The sequence below is a fragment of the Lepisma saccharinum genome, chromosome 2, assembly GCF_977018435.1.
Source record: "Lepisma saccharinum chromosome 2, izLepSacc3.1, whole genome shotgun sequence".
NCBI classification, from domain to species: Eukaryota; Metazoa; Arthropoda; class Insecta; order Zygentoma; family Lepismatidae; genus Lepisma; species Lepisma saccharinum.
Window position 1 is genome coordinate 5,994,450 of NC_139230.1, and position 19,797 is coordinate 6,014,246.

At 36.3% G+C, this 19,797-nt stretch overlaps 1 protein-coding gene across 7 annotated transcripts in view; it reads left to right on the forward strand.

The window, feature by feature from the left end:
* The window catches only part of LOC145983893 (uncharacterized), a 159,310-nt gene that overhangs the window by 109,120 nt on the left and 30,393 nt on the right, over positions 1-19,797 (forward strand). For 5 of the 7 annotated variants that reach the window (XR_014441271.1, XR_014441272.1, XM_083116992.1 and 2 more), the window contains exons 13-16: positions 5,024-5,129; positions 9,109-9,245; positions 15,157-15,355; positions 16,264-16,486. Coding sequence is in view for 5 of the 7 variants with exons in the window: in XM_083116992.1 (XP_082973118.1) it covers positions 5,024-5,129; positions 9,109-9,245; positions 15,157-15,355; positions 16,264-16,486 (665 nt within the window). In the remaining 2 variants the exon portion in view is untranslated. Of the gene's footprint in view, positions 1-5,023; positions 5,130-9,108; positions 9,252-15,156; positions 15,356-16,263; positions 16,487-19,797 lie in introns of all 7 variants that reach the window. The other 2 variants (XM_083116993.1, XM_083116994.1) reach the window with 2 other exon arrangements.

The window sequence follows — 19,797 nt, forward strand, 5'->3', positions numbered from 1 at the left end:
GTTTGGGGATTTTCCTTTTTGAAGATTTCAACTCTTGTTGGCAATTTCACAAACACCTTTTTTCCATTCGAAACCAATTTATGTACATTAGGATATACATTTCTGATTTCTTCACATACCCTATGCAATCCATGAACAATGCACGTAACATGAGTCATTTTAGGATAACTGACTGCAAAACCTTCTGCTGCTTTCTTCATATATGCTGCAGCATCTGTGAGCAAAAGTAAAACATTGTCGAACTTCACCCCACTTGGCCACAATATCTGCATGGCTTCATTGAACAATCTAGCAATTGTAACATGATTTGTGGCACACAGTTCTTGGCACGTTAAAAGAAAAGATTTACTTGAAATTGTTTCATCATTTTTCAATAACCCAACAACTACATTTCCCACTTTCCTACCACTTGAGTCCGTACTTTCATCTATGCTGACCCAGATTTTTTCATTCTCACAGATATCACGAATTTTCTGCATCGTTTCTTCGTAACACTTTGGGAGGTAACATTTCCTTAAAGTAGACTCATCTGGGGTGTCGATGTTTGTGTATCTGCCTAAAAAATTTCGCAGCTGAGGATGATTCACCTTATAAAGCGGTATGTCAGCAGAAACAAAAGCCATACACAAATCCGCACAATAACGAGAAAACTTGGATGGTTCTTGAGACGAACTTGGGATGGGGTCACCAATAAGGGATTGTTTGCTTTTCACACGCACAGCTGCAGCAATATGTTTACTGCCATTCACATGTTGGGTTACTTGAGATCGCTGTTCTGCTGTTATGGCTTTTCCACAGGGCTGACAAAAGAGTAGCTTTCCATCAGTGGTAAATGTGTTCTTGAATTCTGCAACATATTGCTGCAAACGATAGCTTGGTGCAGATTTCACTTTCGGCATTTTCAAACACGCACACACTTACAGAAAACTTGCACCTTTCGAACGAAACACACTAGTGCTTCTCCCACGCAATACCACGCCAAGCAAATACTGTGGAACAATCTGTCCACTACTGAACGTTGAGCTTACGTTTTACCTCTCAGTATGGACAATTCGTTACATCCAGACTGGATACTGTTGCCAGGTCTTGCAGAAATTTTTCCCTCTATAAGATGAGAAAATAAATACAGCGACTATATAAAAAAAAAAACCTTTCGATTTTTTTCTGGGAAATCTTAAAAAGATAAGAAAATTTAAGTAGATACGAAATTTTATGTGAAATTTTTGAGACAAAACATTCATTTTATGCATTTATGAGCGAATATTGAGAAATATTATTTACATAAAAAAAATGGAAAATATGTTTTTTTATGTGAAATAAAATTTGATATATAGGCTCCAGTTACTATGATCAGAATTTGTAACTCACTTACGAGGTCATATCTACTCGCAGAAAAAATATTTATTTACCTAAAAATTGGAGCCCTAGTGATAAGAGTGATCCTAGCTTTTGTCTGAAGCTTCCAAGCGACCAAGGAGGTGTGTCGAAAAGACTGGAATGCATCTTTTGGCTCGAAGAGAGGCTAAAAATAGACAAAGCTAAAATTCAAGTGGTCCGTCACACGTGACGCCACAACCAAACAAGGCAGATTTCTGGGACACGCCGTAAGGCAAGAAAATCACCCCAGCTTTCTCACTTGGGCATTCTGAATTGTACATGGGTTGAATGCCTTGATGTTTTAGCTTCCAAACAAAAGTTGTTGTCTGAGGTACGTAGGTCGAATAGTCTAGGAGTTATAATAATTTCATGTGCACTATGCAAATTAGCATTTTTTTTGTAAAAAAGCAGAGTTCCACATATTGCCTCATATTTCATCTTGTATGACAGCCAGGAACATGAAACAAGTTTCATTTCGTTGCCAAAGGTCCATTCTATGAAAAGAAGGCTAACATCCACGTCCTTTCCCATAAGAGTGGGGAAAGAGGGGGCAAACTCCATATTTTTATTTTTTCCCCCCCACACCCCATCTTTCTCACTTGGGCATTCTGAATTAGCATGGGCACATGCACGTACGATGTGCATAACAATTGGGTCCTTGAAACCTTACAACCTGTAGTATATTTGTCACATCTTGTGTCTGAAACTTTCAAATAAAAGAAATGATCAACAATGTCGATATGAAACAATGAGCCCTAATATTTTCATACCAAACATAGACCAATGAAGTAGTGTTTACCATTGTTATCATTTGCAGTTTTGCACATTGTAAGTGCAAATAAACGTTCTCCACTTTCACATTTATTTTTATTTTTTATTTTCTTCTAACGCCAGTGCTGTAACAGCCAATTCCATCATTGAAAATCTCTTAAACATTGTAGTTAGTACAATCAGCAGACTCATCATTGTGGTAACTGGCAAATCTTTTGGTAGGGTTGGCACATACAAAGCATTCTTGAGATATACCCAGAATTTATCTTCTTCTGATTGCATGTCATGAGTTACTGTTATCCTGTGGATCCAATTCATTAAAAAATGAAAACAAACTTAAAAAAAAAAAAAAAAAAAAGTTTCATGTGAAAGTATAGAAATGTAAACCGAATGAGAGCCAAACACAGAGATCATCCTTATTATCATACAGTATTTATATTGTGTCCAACTTCACTGGTACCAGCACAGAGCAGGATCAAAAATTGAGATTGTGTAAATCTATGGCTGTGTCAGGGATGTGTTCAGTGTCTGTTTCAAAGTGATTGGCACACCAATGATAGCAATCTGTTGAGCCTCTCTGTAATGATAATCACTACAGGGGGTGCATAGGGTTAAGGATGGGATAGATTAATTGGTACTGTTCCAGTATTAGCTGGAATATCTCTGTATTGGTTTCTTAGTAAAATTACTGATAATTTTACCATAAATATCCTGTAACTTGTTAGCATTTTAAATAATTATATTCATATTCTGGTTTTGTAAAGTAAATATCTAAATACACAGTTCCTTTTTCAAAGTGAAAACCATTAGTCACCATGTTATTTAGAGCAATGAAAGTGGTGAATTGCCCATTCAAGGAACATTTTCAGTTTTATATTGGATCAGTAGAATATTGGATATTGTATCGGTAAATTTTATATTGATACTTTCCTACCATTTCAGTCCCTATATATTCATACACACACCTTTCTGCACGCCTAACATATATACACTCTACATACACTGTATTCATATTATGAATGTTGAAATGTTTTGGATTCTCTCTTATTTATCTTTCCTGCACAACTTGAAATCGATTGAAGCATTTGTCTGGTATTCCGAGTTTTGTGGAGTGATATTCTTTTGTTTGCCTAGTGATTGGAATTTACGCTAGAGTGCTTTGTAATCAATTAACGCAGTCCTATTGACAGTAGTTCAAAATTTGCTTGTTACTATTGGAGCTTGTAATGTGTTCTAATTTGCAAACTGTGTTTATTATTGACAATTTGGTTAAGTTATTATTATTTGGGAGTGTTTTGGTGGTGAGGAGTGCATTTAGAACAGGTTTTCTAGAAAAACATCAGTAGAAAATCTGTCATTTCCCCACATAAGCCAGGAATGTTCCTTGCTTTACATAGGGATGGTCATTCTCATTCTCATTCTCTTGATTGGGTGACAACTTCATATGAATAAATTTATACAGCTGGAAAGCAAGAACAACATGGAATATCATCACCGAGAAGACACTGTGGCATAAAGAAAAAGGCAACTCAAATGGATTGTAAGATAAAGGACATGGCACTAAAGAACAGAGGAATGAGTTTACGCCAAATAAAATTGCAATTAGATTTCAAAACGAGGTAGGAGTTATCCTTAGCCATACTTGTGTAATGTCCTGACTAAAGGAACGGCGTGTTTCTTAAAAGTTTCTTGTAAAAATCCCCGACTTACTGAAGCACATAAGAAATCTAGGCATGAATTTGTCAGACGTTTTGGTTTATGGAATGGTACAGACTCGGAACATGTGATATTTTCAGACTAGAAGCGATTTAAAATGCTGGGAAATGAGAGCTCAATGAAATTGTGGATGTGGACAGAAGATCTTCAAAATTCTTGCATTTCTGAGAGACAAAAATGTTGTGGCAGTGTTATGATATGGGTGAGTTTTTCTGTGAAAGGCATTGGCAGGATGCATATCTGTACAAGAACTGTTAACACTGATGAATATCTGCAAATCCTGAACCGGAAAGTTCTAAAAACTGTACAATACAATTCAGGCAGAATTTGTATTACTTTATTTTTTTGGATGATAATGCGACCTGTCACCGTGCACAGCTGGTGAATAATGGTTTCGAGATATGAATACATTCAAAGACATTGGTAGCCACCCAACTCTCCAGACATAAACCCCACAGAGAGCTTGTCGGCTATTGTGCAATAGACTAGGTAACCAGAACTACAAGCCAAAACACTAACTCATGGAAGCAATTGTAGGCTATATGCTTAGTTTCATGAAATTGATGCCACATATTGTCAACATCTCATTCGTAGCATGCGTCGAAGGTTGGAACCACTTAGGAAGACCAGGGATGGCCACACTTGGTATTAGTCTATGTATTCATATACTATCATTACAAATTGGTATGCCATGATACATGTAGAATCTTTGATCAGTCTATATACTTGCAGAATTGTTTTTCTGCGCCTATGTTCAACAAGCATTATATACTTTAATTTTGTTATTAGTTTTGCCAAGTGCTATATTCACTTAACCATGGCTTAAAATAAATATATTTTATTTAACAGTTAAGAAATTAAATCATCAAGTTGAATGTAATCAATAAAACAACTGAAAATGCAAGAGTGAAATGCCGAAAACTAAAAATAATGAAGTGTTGCTATTTTTTCTTTACAAAGTGTATATACACACACACACACACACACACACACATATGCATACACAGATATACACATGCATGTATGTTGTTATGATGTTTTGACAATTTTGATTTGAATCAAATGTTGCATTAGTTTTCTGTTGTTGCCAATTGTAAATGACAGTTTACAATCTTATTACAATGATTTTCAAGTTAAAATTCTATATTTTTTTTAACAGGTTGATGTTCAGTCTAGTGCTGTTTCAACTGGAGTCTATAACAGTGTTGGGCAACAAGGAGCAAATCATGCAAATAAATTAAAAGCAGAAATTAAGAAATTGAAAGGTAGGTATTGGTAATGATCAAATGGTACATGTCCTATTAAAATGTCCAATTCATTTGAATGTATGAAACTGTTTAGTTTTGATGAATTGCAACAAGACCTACAGTTTGTATCATTGTTGATTCTCTGTAGTATTTTTTTTGATTTTGTAGTATTTAGATAGTTGTTGCCAGCTTCTTTCAAGAATTTGCATGTGAAACACTCATTTTCTTTCTCTACAAATGAAATTTTAACATCACATGTAAATCAAAAGAAGTAAGCATCATAATAGATACAACCAAAGAATAGAAGAGAATGATACAAATGATTTGTCCTCAATTAATTAGTCATCAAACAGGAAAATTGCACTATCTGCCTAAAAGCACTTTCAGGAGTTCATTGACATGGTTTTGAAGTGACAGATTTAGGTTATAAGGTGGATGGTGAACTGGAATTGGGATGGACATTGTCATGAATGAACACACATTTGTTCAGCTTCTTAGTTCTTTTATCTATGAAGCTAGTGTTCACTTTTGTCGTTTATAAATTGCAGTAGTATTCTGTCTTTACTGTGACAATGTGTGGAAGAAATGTGCATAAATAAGTTGCTGGCAATCTCAGAAGATGTTAGATAACATCTTGCTGCTGATTCTTTGGTCTTTATTTTTCTAGTTTTCAGCAAGTCCTTGTCGAACTGGAACATTTCCCCTCTGGAGTGTAGTGATAGATAAGCTTTTTGACACAAACCATTACCTGATTTATAATTAATTGCTGTATCTCGCAGAATCATCCAATTTACACAACCCATTTCACAGATAGAAACCCACTCATTGCAAATAATTCTTTCAATGTATTGAACATTTGCCTTAGTGACTGCCATTGATGAATGGGACACTTTGAAGTGCTCCTCTGTTGAAGATGTGTATGTCTGTCTTTACTACTCTTGTTTGCAAAGCCATCTGTGAATTCTAGCCAGTGTCAGGCCCTCTTTCATATGAAATTCGATCACACATCACCATTCCTCTGCATACTCACAAACGAATGACTCTGTGTTGGATTGCGAAGTGATGCAAGGCTGTCTGATGCTGTCAGTGACCCATTTAATAGGACTTCAAATGGAGTATTGCAAATATTCGCCATATCAGTAATTTCTGATATTTGTAATTTTTGCCATTAAAGATTTCATTTTGGAAAAGGAAATATTGCACTACACATCACCCATTTGATTATATATTTGTATTATTTTGTATTTTTGATCTTCTGATGAAAGTTGTAAACAGTCTGAAAAGTAAAGGTAATGTTCTTTTCATATTAAGAGGTACATATTCTGTCTATGATGCATGACAAAATTTGGTGAATTTCTAGTTTTAAGTTTTCAATGTGTACCTAATGTTAGTTTCTCTACTACAATCTTGCAGCATCTGTTAACAAATACTACATTGGTTACATGAATTAAATGTAACAAGAGATAATTTTTCTTTTAAGTATCTTGTAGTCTGCGCATGTGATTAACTTGCATGATTAATGTTTGTGCATATGTGTAGTATACTAGTTGTGCTGTAGTTTCTTGTGTAATGTTGAATGTCTGGTAGCTTGTGTGTATTAATGTCTGTTGTATTTGTTGTTTTTTTAGAAGATCGTCGTATGATGGAATTATATGTTGAGCAATACATTTGCATGGTGATAATTTTGAAAGGTTTGACTTTTGGTTTTGGTTTACTGCTTCATCAGCTTTCCCTTCTAAAAATACATGTATATGATGTTTGTTTTTAATTTTGCCTAATACATGGCCTTTGCAAGGAATCTCTTAATTTTGTTTCATTGTTTTGTTCGTTTGCATGCTCTATTGTGCTTACTTTGCCTAGTTTATAGTTTTAACGATATGATGTGCTTTTTGGGGACTATACTTACTCTGCCATGGAAGATTTTTCTGTTAATTTTAAAAATAAGGATGAAATACAGTGGACACTTTTTAATTCAAACTTGGATAATTCGAACAGAAGTTTATTCCCATTGAAATGATTTTTAATGATGTGATGTTTTTGTTAATTTGAATTTTGGATATTTTTTTTTTTTCTGTCCACTTGGAGTTTGAATTAAATAGAGTCTACTGTATGTGCTTGCATATGGATTAGTTGCACGGCTCATGCTTAACTATCTCTAATTAATGTGACATAATAGTTAAGTTAAATTATTCAAAATTTAGCTTACGCAATGCTCCATTAGGTCTGTTTCATAGTGTTGTCAGATATTTTTCCATTACAACATGAGACAAACTGTAATAAGTGATGAAGAAAAGTGGTAGGTTGTGTACTACATTTAAGTAAAACAATAATTAAAATGCAGAAACAATTCATTTTTATTTTTATATAAATACAACTTTGTATCAAATACATTTTAGAATTTTGTAAAACAGTCAAAATTGTATACCTATTTACTTGAGTACCTATGCACTTTTTTTTTTTTTTTTTTGCTAACATGTGGTGGAAAATGAGGGTATAGAACCCTTAACCAAGCTTTAAACTCATATATCCTTATACATATGCAACCTGTTATGCTCAATCATGGAGGGCAAGATATACTGTCATGGTGTTTTGTTCAGTTTTGTGAAGTCCACTTTGTGCTTATACAAGCTAACTAAGACTGGATCTACAGTTTAAATTGGGATCTGAACCACTGTGCAGTGGATCTTGACTGGAGATTGAACCTGGGATCCCTTGAGGTGTGTGTAATTGGAAGAGCAAAGAAACTGGCAGAGTAATGTTTATATCTGCTCAGTTGAGCCACGTCAAGTTTCTCTGCCAGATGCAAATCATTGTACTAGTTTCTTTCTCATCTTGCTGTGCAGGTGCACTGTATGCAGCATAAGAATTTATGAGAGATAATATGAGTTCATAAAGTAAACATTTTGTTTTAGCAACCTCCATTTGTTTGAAGATAAAATTCTACATTGTGAACTGCATGATACATTTGGGGAAAATACACTTGTTATTTCCTGTCACAAATAACCAAGACAGATCAACCTTCCTTTAATTTGAAATACCTTCTGATACTAGTTGATGAAAAGAACAAACAAAGTGTTATTTAATGAACCAGTAGGTGTGAAACTGATTTTTCACAACTTACCAACAGAAAACTTCCACCCCAAAAATAAAAGACCAGTAGTGGCATTGACTAATGCTAATTAACTAACTCTCTCTCTGGTATTCCTGGACCTGAATTGTTATTACAACAGCAGAAGCCTTCCATCTGTTCCTATGCTTGCTAAGATGAATCCAATCCTCTCCAGATTCATTCATCTTAATCTTGTCATTCCATCTCCGTCTTGGCTCTTACCAATAATTTCCCAACAAGGATCCTGTAAACTTTATTTTCCTCTTCTATGTGTGCTTATTCTAATAGTATCAGGTAATACATTTAAATATGCAGTGCAGTATTATGTAAGCTTCTCCACTGACCTGTTTTTCAATATGGTACATTAATGGCATTGACTAAAAAAAACTACCCCCAATTTTGTTTTTTAAAATCCGTGTGTGTGGCTTATTCAAGGGTGTAATGTACTCTAGTAAATATGGTATTTTGCATTTGCCAGTGAATAATGATAGAATACATGGCAGGTACAAAATTCTGAAATGCTGGTTAAGTTTATCATCACACTGACAGGCATAGAAACGTGGTTGTCAATTCTTACACGTACATATAAATATATCAGAACCTTGATTATGCTCCCCTTGATTTCACATTTTCCTGTCTTATACATTTGACTATCCTAATCCCAATAAAGCAACACTGGGTATGTATGTATGTAGTGGCTTGTCTACCAAGAGAATGTAAACTGCTCGTGCCCTCGCCAGTTTTGGCACTCACTGTATGTATGCAATAGTTCTTTGTTTATTTGCAAAGAAATGCAATTAGATAATGTTGAGACATTGAACTGATAAATCAAGGTTTTATGTGTATGGTGAAATGCTATTCTAATTAGTATTTTTTTTTCATGTATAGAATTGTTAGAAGAAGCACGAGGTAAGAAAAAGACAGCAGAGGCACAGGTTTCACAATATCAGCTAGAGCTTGATTTTGCCAAAGCCAATGCTAAGAAGACAGCAGAAGAATCAAACCTTTTAAAACAACAGCTACAGGTACAGGTAATATTTTTTTCTTAGTGTGACATGGTCTCTTTTTTTTTTTGTTTGTTATAGAAAATGATCGGTGATATTGAATTAGCATAATTTTCTTATAGAAAATTATCCCCCTTATAAACATTATCCCCTTCAAAGTAATCCCCTGCACTATCGATACACCGTTCCATACGAATCTTCCATTGCTGGTAGCAGTGCTGGAAATCATTTTCTGAAACCATGTTCATGGCCTCCATCGCTTTTGTTTTCACAGATTCAACGGTCATAAATCTGGTTCCTTTCACTGCTGATTTGACCTTTGGGAATAAAAAAAAAAGGTCACGCGGAGCGAGATCTGGTGAATACGCTGGATGTTCTAACACTGGGATCCCATTCTTGGCCAAAAAAGCCTTGACTTACAATGCCGTGTGGCAGGAACATTGTCCTGATGAAGAATCCATGACTTACTTTTGCACAAATCAGGTCATCGTCTTCTTACTCGCTCATGAACGGTTGTCATCACCGTAATGTAATAACGTTGGTTGACTGTTTGACGTTCGGGTATCCAATTAACGTACACAATCCCACGGATGTTGAATCAATTCACCGACATTTGTAATGTTTGATTCCATTTTCGACGTGCAAGGCCGTCCAGGATGCGAGTCCTCCGCGATCGCTTCTCGTCCCTCTCTAAACCTTTGAAACCACTCAAACACTTGCATGCATGACAAACACTCGTCTCCGTACATTTCCTTCAACAAACCATAAGTTTCTGTGGTGGATTTTCCGAGTTTCATAAGAAACTTTACATTGATATGCTGTTCCACTTTCATATTTAACATTTTTCCGACGGAGCACAGACGTACTGTTCACTTCGTGCACAAGCTACAGTGGAACTGAGCACCGCACACTCTGGGCAATCACACAGTCGATTATCACATTATCTGCTCATGCACTGCTTGACCTTGACGTGCTTGCCGTTTATCGACAGCAACGTCAATCCGTTTTTTTTTTCTATCCACACCTCGTATGTGGGAAATTCGTCATCACCTTGTAATCAAGGGGTTCCAGGTTTGATACCTGGTGGAGGCACATAGTGGTTCGGATCCCACTTTAAACTGTAGGTCCAGTCCCGATTAGCCTTACTGTGCATAAAGTGGACTTAAAACACCAAATCAATCAATAATGTGTGTGAAATTGTATCTTATTTTGACAATTTATGAATAAAATATAATGAGTTGAAATTGTTCACATTATTTTGAAACACTGTATATATTCATTACACTGTATCTGCACCAGAATTCAGTAGCAGAACTGGATCCAGCTAATATAAAGGTAACCAAGAAAGTTTGTCAGTTTATGACATTGTTGATGTTATGTGCTCTACACACTGAGAGTATCAAGGTTAGGCACATAAGTCAGTAGTCGGTTGTTGTTGGGCATGTAAGTTACACATTCAACCAGCAGGTTATGGTTCTTGCAGTTGAACGTAACGTCAGCGAGGACAGGTGAAGTATAGGTACTCCAGAGAATGCCATAAGGGCCTCTGTACTGTGTGAGTTTAAACTTGGAACAAACTCAACTCCAGTGGAAATAAAATATTCCAGGCTTTCAGCAATGATGTGGAGAATGAGGGAACAGTGCAGTGGTGGTTTGAAAGATTGAAGGACTGTGATGAATCCCTCAGAGATGCACCATGTGCTGGAAGACCAATGGACACAAATGCTCTGCAGGTGGCTGTTGGAGCAAACAATGATTGAACATGTGATGACTTGGGAGAATAATTCCACATCAGTGCAGAAACCATTCAACACCTACATCTGCTTGACTGTAGCACAGAAAGTGACACGAGCAGATACATGTGATTCCTTGCTGTCATGTCTGGAGAAAGATTCCTTTCTGGACAGAGTGGTGACATGTGATGAGAAGTGGATTCTTTACGATGCTCCAGCCGGCCCCTGTGATGGAGTGGTTAGCACATCACAATGCCAGGGCTCCCAGGTTCAAATCCCATCCTGGGCATGGATGTGGGTCAGTGTCATTTTATCATGTCATCGCTCATCCCCATCCTCGCAAATTAGCCAAAAGTGGCACAGAAAGCAAAGTAAAATAAAGCTAATTAATTAATTTACAATACTCCACAGTGTTGTCATCATTGGGTGCCTCCAGCAATGCTCAACATTGGAGCAAAGCGCAGTTTCTAAGTTGAATGTGTTTTATGGCATTTCCTGGATGCAGAGTTGAGTCGCAGGGAGCTTCAGCTGATAACAGTTGACAATCATCTTATGATCCATGCTTTACACACTGAACGTAAGATTTTACTGAAGGGCCAGAAAAGTTAACAAAGATATATATTTGCATTCATTTATATCAATAACTATGAACTATGTTATGTAGCATATTTACAACTATGTAAACATTAATTACTTTGATCAGAAACCATCTCTTTGTGCATTATACCCTTGAAGCTATTCTACTCGTGACCCCTGTCCTCCATCTTGCCACTAGCAGATGACTATGTTGACAGTAGGTAGTGCGTGAAATCCTTACGGCCTGAAGTAGCAATTGTTACCTTGCAACACCAGGTAGCAAGTGCCTGCAGGGCCCTTGCTGACTCTGTTTGCTCCAATTTCGAGGGTTCCTGGAGGTGCCCATTGGCTAGCATCACATGAACCTGTTCCAAAATAACTGAAACCACCGCTACATCTAAAGAAGTTTATGCTCTGTATTTGGTGGACTGCTCAGAGTATCATGCATTGTGAACTGCTGCCACCTTGCCAGACAATCAATGCAACTGTGTACTCTCAGCAGGGTGGGAAACTGAAAAACATGGCGCTAGCACTCTCGAATCACTAAAGTGTCCTCCACTTAGTGGATAATGTGAGGCCACAGCTAAGGTCACCTGTGACACCATTCTCTGCTTTGGTTGGGAAACGCTGATGCATCCACCTTGTTTCCCAGACATTGCCCCATCCAATTACCATCTGTTCCATTCACTGGACAACTACCTTAGAGGATGACAGTTCTGAGACCTAAATGAGGTGCCAACCACACTTGACTTCTTTGATTTATGTTCTGCAGAGTTCTACCACACTGGGATCCATGGTCTTGAAGACTGTTGGAGACAAGTCATTGTTGTTGATGGGGACTATGTTCCACATGCCAGGTCCATTTCACGATGCTTTTTGGAATTTTAATGTGTCAGGTGAAAATCAAACAGAACTTTCTGGGCTATCTTTATAAATTTTAAATTATTATTGTGATGTTTTGTGTAACTCGCAAGTAGGAAAAGTGAGTACATAAGTTTATCTTTTTTATCTAATTTATTACATGTTGTTATGGGTTCAAGAAGAAATTTCATAGTTAGGTTTCTTGTATCTGTAATTTTAGCTAGGGCTGAGTCAATACCACTATTTGCCAATACCGATACCTTAACCGATTCCAACCGATACCTGTTTAATTTTGGTAAAATAACAGAGGCTAGTTACTGAGTCACAAAACTCATCACATCACATTAGTATTAATGATATCAAATACTCCTAAATTATTCTCATATAGCATTATATCACTTAAAATATCCTGTGACATTTTATGTGAACTTCTTTCTACCACCAGACGATGCAAAAATTTGGAAATGTCGCAAGCATTGCTAAAGTGTTGCAGATACACCGAAAAAAATTGGTGTATTATTATAAGTGTCCCTGCCAGAGAAAGTTATAGTGTGTAAAATAAAATGTATGTGGTGCGTATAGCATACAGCTTGCACAAGGAATGCAAAATAGATACAAATGTAAACAATATTCTTATCGTTTGGATTAACCTGGGGAGGGTAGGCAAGTGACTTTAAAATATACACAAATACAGATATATATTTAATGCTCATTTGGCAGCTCTGTACATGTCCTGCTGTTCATTATTCTCTGTCATTTGCAATAAAAAGTCACTTCAGTGTCGGCATCAGGCAGCAGTGACACAGAAGGGTAAGACCACAAGAAGAAAATCCACAGCAACATTCATCCCTTTCCCAGAAACTCAGGAATTAGCCTATCATTATCATAATGCTGGTTTTGACAACGTCATGTTCTTAACCATGAGTTTGCGAGCAGGAATTGGCAATGAATGGTTTCTATTATTTCCACATAGCTAGGGAGACAAATTTATGGTAAATAAAAACTGAGGAGAGCGGTAAATAAAATGTTAGATCAGCGGTATATACCAGCGGTGGAAAAAAAAATTGGCACACACTTTTTCATTATGAGAGGAAACAACATACAAAAGAGCTAGAAATTGATAAACTACTTACCTTTATATACTGTACACATACACAAGTACTTAGCTGTCCAACCAAAAAGAGAACATCAACACAAAATTACTTCATTTCTAAATTGCATATCTCAAGTGATTTATTCATTGTATGTATTTAAAGGATATCCTTGCTGTCCAACAAATAAAATAATCACTACTGCATTTGTGTACAAACACATGTTGAAAATCACATGATGATAAACAAAATTCATTCATCACTGAACACAAATGACACCATTGTTTTCCTTGATGTGCGGGAACAGACTAATCTTATCGCTGCTACAGCTAGCAAGTTCAATTATACTGGAAGTTGAGTTTGGGGGAAGAAAGGAATGCAGCTTGACAGGGAGCAAAGTTTTCGAACCGAGATTATGTGCATGGGAAATCCCAATTTGCAGCATCTTCCTGATGTGATCAAAGATAAAACGTTCTTCAGATGCAAGTGGTAGGAAACTTTAGGCAAACGTTTCATTACAAATCGACAGTTTGTGCCGGTTTTTGCATGTTTTCTACTTAATTTGATTATATTTCAGGGTTATTTTGCAAAAAAGCATCCATTTCGTGGAAAAGCACACATTTCGCATTACTTCGCGAATAAAACTCATGCATATTTCATCATTGGGGGTGTAGTTACGTGCAGATTGTTCAAAATTGCATCTTTTTTTCACATTTTGCGATTTCGCGCATCGCGAAAATTGAATGTCCCTACACATAGTGTTGACCACCAGGCAGTTACATGCCTTCAATGCCACGTTTGGGTGCAGCGCTTTCACTTTAGCCCTGCCTTTGATCTTGTCATCTGCTTCCCAGGAGGGTGCATCATTTTCGGAAATGTACATGGAATTCTTGTGCGGACCACAACCTGTCACAAGGAAGGGTGAACAAATCTTTGAAAAGGACAAATATTGACAAATGAGTTGTTTCTCATGGTTGCTCTAGCCACTCAAAACCTTTGGTATCATCACCGGCCTCAGTGGCAGAGTGGTTAGAACATCCCACTACAATGCCAGGGGTCTTGGGTTTGAATCCCGGCCTGGGCATGGATGATTGTGAGTGTGCATTCATCAATTTTATCATATCATCACTCATTCCTATCTTCGCAAATTAGCCAAAAGTGGCACAAAAAGCGAAGTAAAATAAAGCAATCAATCAAAGTTTGGCATCATCGAAAAAAATTGAACTGCTTCTTACTGATACCGATACCCCTGGTATCTGCTGATACTGATACATCACTATTGGTATCGGCTCAGCCCTAATTTTAGCTAGTTGTAGCAGTTGGAGTGTAAGCTCTGATGTGTGAACCTCCAGAAAATTTGCTAAAGGTGCAAATCTATTTGTTGTACAGTCACGGACACTGCCAGCTTGTAATGAATACATTGACTTTCAATGGAATCGTTACAAGCCGGCAGTGTCCGTGACTGTACACTCCCATTCAGAAAATTTAACACATTTGATAGAGGAAGATTGTGGCACTTGAACTGGATAGGAGTCTACTACAAAGTAGTAGTGTGTGACATTTTCTTCTACACCCATGTAATGCATAGAGTGAATAATATTTACACTGAAATAGTATGAAAATTAGTTGTAATATTGTTTTGTATTAATATTTACTGTCTGAATGTAGTAGATGTTTGTTTATTTTATACAGATTGCACAGAATCAAATGAGAGAGAAATCTGATTCTGTTAGTAAACTTCAGGAACAGATGCATTGGTTAGAAACATCTGCAGATGAAGTCAAGCTGCAAGTTTTGCAGTTACAGGAAAGGCTCCAAGAGGAACAACAGAAAAGTAGGAGCAATGCAGAGGAAGGAGAAAACTTGCGAAGTATGTAATTTTTGCAATGATACTTTTCTTCCTACATTTTAATTTAACTAGAAATTCCTAATAACTCAGACAAAGAATATGATTTGATGTGATTTAGTTATTTTACTTGTCTGCCACTTTTTGGCTAATCACGAAGATGATGAAGTTGATGAAGGGACTCTCACAAAAGAACACCCATGCCGGGATTCAAACCCAGGACACAAAGCATGTGCAACAATGACATTAAAGTCAACAGGGAAGAGCAATTTGTTCACCTATGTAATTAACTCTAACAGTTTTTGTGCCTATCAAAATGAAGAAGCTAACCAACATTTAAAGATCCATTAACTTTGCAGATATGTGGTTCTGAGGGCTTGTAATATGAGATATTCCAGTAGGAACTTATATCCTATAAGTTACTGGAACTTATATCCTATAAGTTACTAAAGGTAAAGGTAAAGTGTTCCCCTGTGCATAGCACCACGCCATGAAGGCATATAGGGGGTGTGGGGGTAACGCCCCACACTTTCTTGATCCGGTCGTGAGTGGGGGTGATGTGATCAGCATCACGCCCCTGACCGCCTTTACCCCCCAGGGTTTCCCCCAGGTACCCATGTTATTCGACGCTGGGTGGGCGCCGGGGCCGCTTCAACTGTTAGAAAAGTTACCGGATATAAGTTACTGGAACTTATATCTCAGTATTTGAACATGATTGGAAGCTGCTTACATTTTGCATCCCAACTTTTTCAGGCATGGCACAAGAAATTTTTGTTGAGTTAAAATTTATGGCTAAATGTAACTAGTGTGTTAATATTGTTTGCCTTGGATTTTAAGCAATGCTGTTTATATGAACATTTCTTTACATCGCATAAAAGTATTAGTGTATGGCTGCCCCAGCTGTTTCATTAAGCTTGTTTTGAAATTTACAGAACAGTTAATGGAAGCTCAACAACAGGCGAAGCAGTGCAAAAATGAAGCTGAACAAATGAAGGACAAAGTGAAATTTCTTCAAAATGAAATTGAATCCAAGAAATGGCCAAGTACAGCAACTCAGCAGGATGATAATAAGAACCAGGAAGAAATTGAAAGGTTAAGAATGGAATGTGATTCACTACAATCATGGATAACTGTGATGGAAGGGGAAATGAGGAAGTAAGTATAATAACTTGGACAAACACGCTAGTTGTATGCTAATGGATTCAAATATACACTAAAATATTTGAAATCACTTCAAAAATTTCAGCCTGGATCTCAAACCCCATATATTAGAATTCCATTTATGTAAATATGACAGGAATCAATTATTGTACTGTTTATATTGAACTTAAATATATTTTTTTGATACTTTCTCTGACAACACATGCCACCTTTATTCTTATTTTTGTATTACCATAAACAGGTAACTTAAATTAAAAATACTTTTAAAGCTATAACTAAATTCACATTAAAATATGATGGTAAATGTGCATGTTTGTTAGGAGACCTTCTTACGTCTGAAACACCTGCTTAGACTGAAAAGTGTGAATTGGCCAGTCAAAGTTGGAAATACAAAATATAAATGGTCAGCAAAGAAGGTCTGGATCATATGCAGGTTGCAGTTATGGAGTTGGTATCAACCTAGCATTTCCAGTTTCAAATTTTATTTGTATTTTTGTTATTTATTGTTGCTTTTCTGCCACTTTTGGTTAATTGCAATGATGATGATGAGTAATGATGTGATGAAATTGAAGGAACATTCACAAAGAACAGACTGGGATTTGAATCTGGGTGCTTTGGTGGTGAGATTGAAGTTGACTGCTTAATGTGCTCGACCACCAAGTTTGCTAGTTTCAAATTATATTAAAATGCATGATTCTTTCATTTTATAAATCATTATAAATTTTATGAATTGCCATAATACATGTAGAATTATTCATATTTCTGTGTTGAATAAGATATATGTGCGGAGTGAAATAGAAAGGGTGGATATTGGTTGAAATTTAGTTTTACTGAACTAAATGCATATTACTCCTAGGTAGATGGATATTTTTTATTTGCTAGATTCTGTTACAAACTAGAACTAGGAAAATAGATTAGAAGAATGTTCATGCAAAATAATTTAATTTATGTAAATGAGATACCTGTAAAGTGGTTGCATCATGTAAGAAGGCTGTCACTGGAAGTGAAATAGTTGTACTGGTTTTGTAGACTAGTGACAAGGTGGCGAAGGAGTTTTTGTAACAGATAAAAACAAAAAGGATAACATATCTTTAGATGACTTTTGTCATATCATTTGATAAGGTAAGTAGACAAATGTCGATATAACAGGTAGGTCCTGTCCTTTTAAAAGAACTGGCAATTCAGATTGATTTCTTACTTTGCTGGCACAGAATCAACTTCTAAAGTAAAAATGCAAGCTTACATTTCAATGTGAAAAGAGGGGATCAGGAAGACTGTACTTGAATTCAGGTAATGGGAAGTGTATATGTGATTTTTGTGAGTTTTCACAAATAGTTAGCCAGAGATTCTTGTTCAGGAAATTTGTATACTTGGGGATGTAGGAGTACTTTCACTGGTTTGACCCATCTTTCAGTTTCTATTAGATGATTTACATGTAAAAAGATGTAACTTACAATGTGGTTCTTGGTTATAATTTGAATAAAGATTAAATTAATATGTATGTTTTCCAGTAATTTGCATAATACAGTGATACCTCAATTCAAGTCGTACACTTCTGTAGCTAAAATGACTTATACTGCAGGAAATGTAATGTGCGGGGAGGGGGGAAAGATTGTAACATGTTTTTGTAGTTCCTCCCTGATAGTGTAGTGCCTACGCTGTCATCTTGTATCAAAGGGGTCTAAGTTTGATCTTCGATGGAGGATTGCACAGTGGTTTGGATTCCACTGTAAACTGTAGGTTCAGTTCTGATTAAGCAATCTGAGCATAAAGTGGACAGATAAAACAACAAACATATTGTTTTACCTTTGCTAAGAAAAGTCTAGTATATAATGGGAAAACAAAGTGAAGAATTTATTCCTGCTAATAACTGTATTGCACATACACATTTTGTATGCAGAAGACATCATCAGATTGCATCTCGAAAGTAAGATTTGTTTGATATTTTCAGATAGATCTTGTAATAGGACTGTGGGCTTTCTTCTGTCATATTGTTGTACTACACAAGTACCACTCAGTTGTGTCATTTACGGAAGACTCCATTTAAATTGCTGCTCAGAAAGCTGTGCAGCAAAATTGTGTGTGTAATAGGGTTCCTGGGCAGGGATCATCTTTCCACGGAGCATCTGATAGGCTTTTTTCATAGATAGCGTTCATATTTCATATGATCATGACTAATTCATAGTTCCATACTAGCAGTTTCTTCACGACTGGATGGCAAAATTGATCATTCATTAAAGGAACGTGTGGAACTATGAATAAGTTAGTGAGACTAGATTATCAGATTATCAACAAGGTAATTTCTTCAGATATAATGAAAATCTAGAATGTAATATGGGTGTTACACTGTTTTTATAGAGTTATTGTACATTATTCTATTTCAGATTTAATGTACAGGATGTACCAGAAGTGACAGCACAAACTGAAACTGTGAAGAGAACACAATAGTAGAAGCAAAAAAAGTCTCAAGTCAACATGGGGTCGCAAACCAACTGTTATGCAAAATAATTGCGATCCACCACTGACTTGATTGTTTGTATACATCGTATGCTTGTCTCCTTGTGATCTCCAAGGTTTCTTTGTTTAAAACTGAACACTACCGAACATGTAACACACTGTACAGTACAATAGACCTTGGTAATAAAAGCAACAGTAATGTCTAGTGAGGTGAACCTTTTAATTCTGTTATTTGTTACTGAGGACTATGGCACCTGACACGTGAAAAGCATACGATGTGTACAAACAATCAAGTCAGTGGTGTATCATGACCATACATTTACAATTATCTCGCATGCAGTTCGTTTGCAACCCCATGTGTGCTGAGAGTTATTTTGCTTCTACTATCATGTACTTTTCATCATTTCAATTTGCACTATCACTTCTGGTACATCCTGTATATGCTGTCACCATATACATAGAATTATTTCTACAAAGTAATATTTACAGGTCTATTATGAATATTTTGGTTTCTTTTTGTTTTAGGATATAAATTTTGTGTATTTTTTACGCAAGAAAAGCAACTAAGTGAAAACAATCCAACCGAAAGTGAGATATTTGTTTTAACTTCAGCATTCATAGTTTCTGATACATATTAAATTTTAGTTAGAGCAGTACATAATATAATTCTACTTTCACACTGAAAGCTGCCCTGACATTGAGGCTAGTACTACAGAAAACATGGACGATGCTGTTTAGCAAGTAAGAGGGAGAGTGAGGGGGGGGGGGTTGCACAATATGAAGATTGATTGATTGATTTAGTTTATTTTACTTCGCATTTTGTGTGTCTTGGCTAATTTGCGAAGATG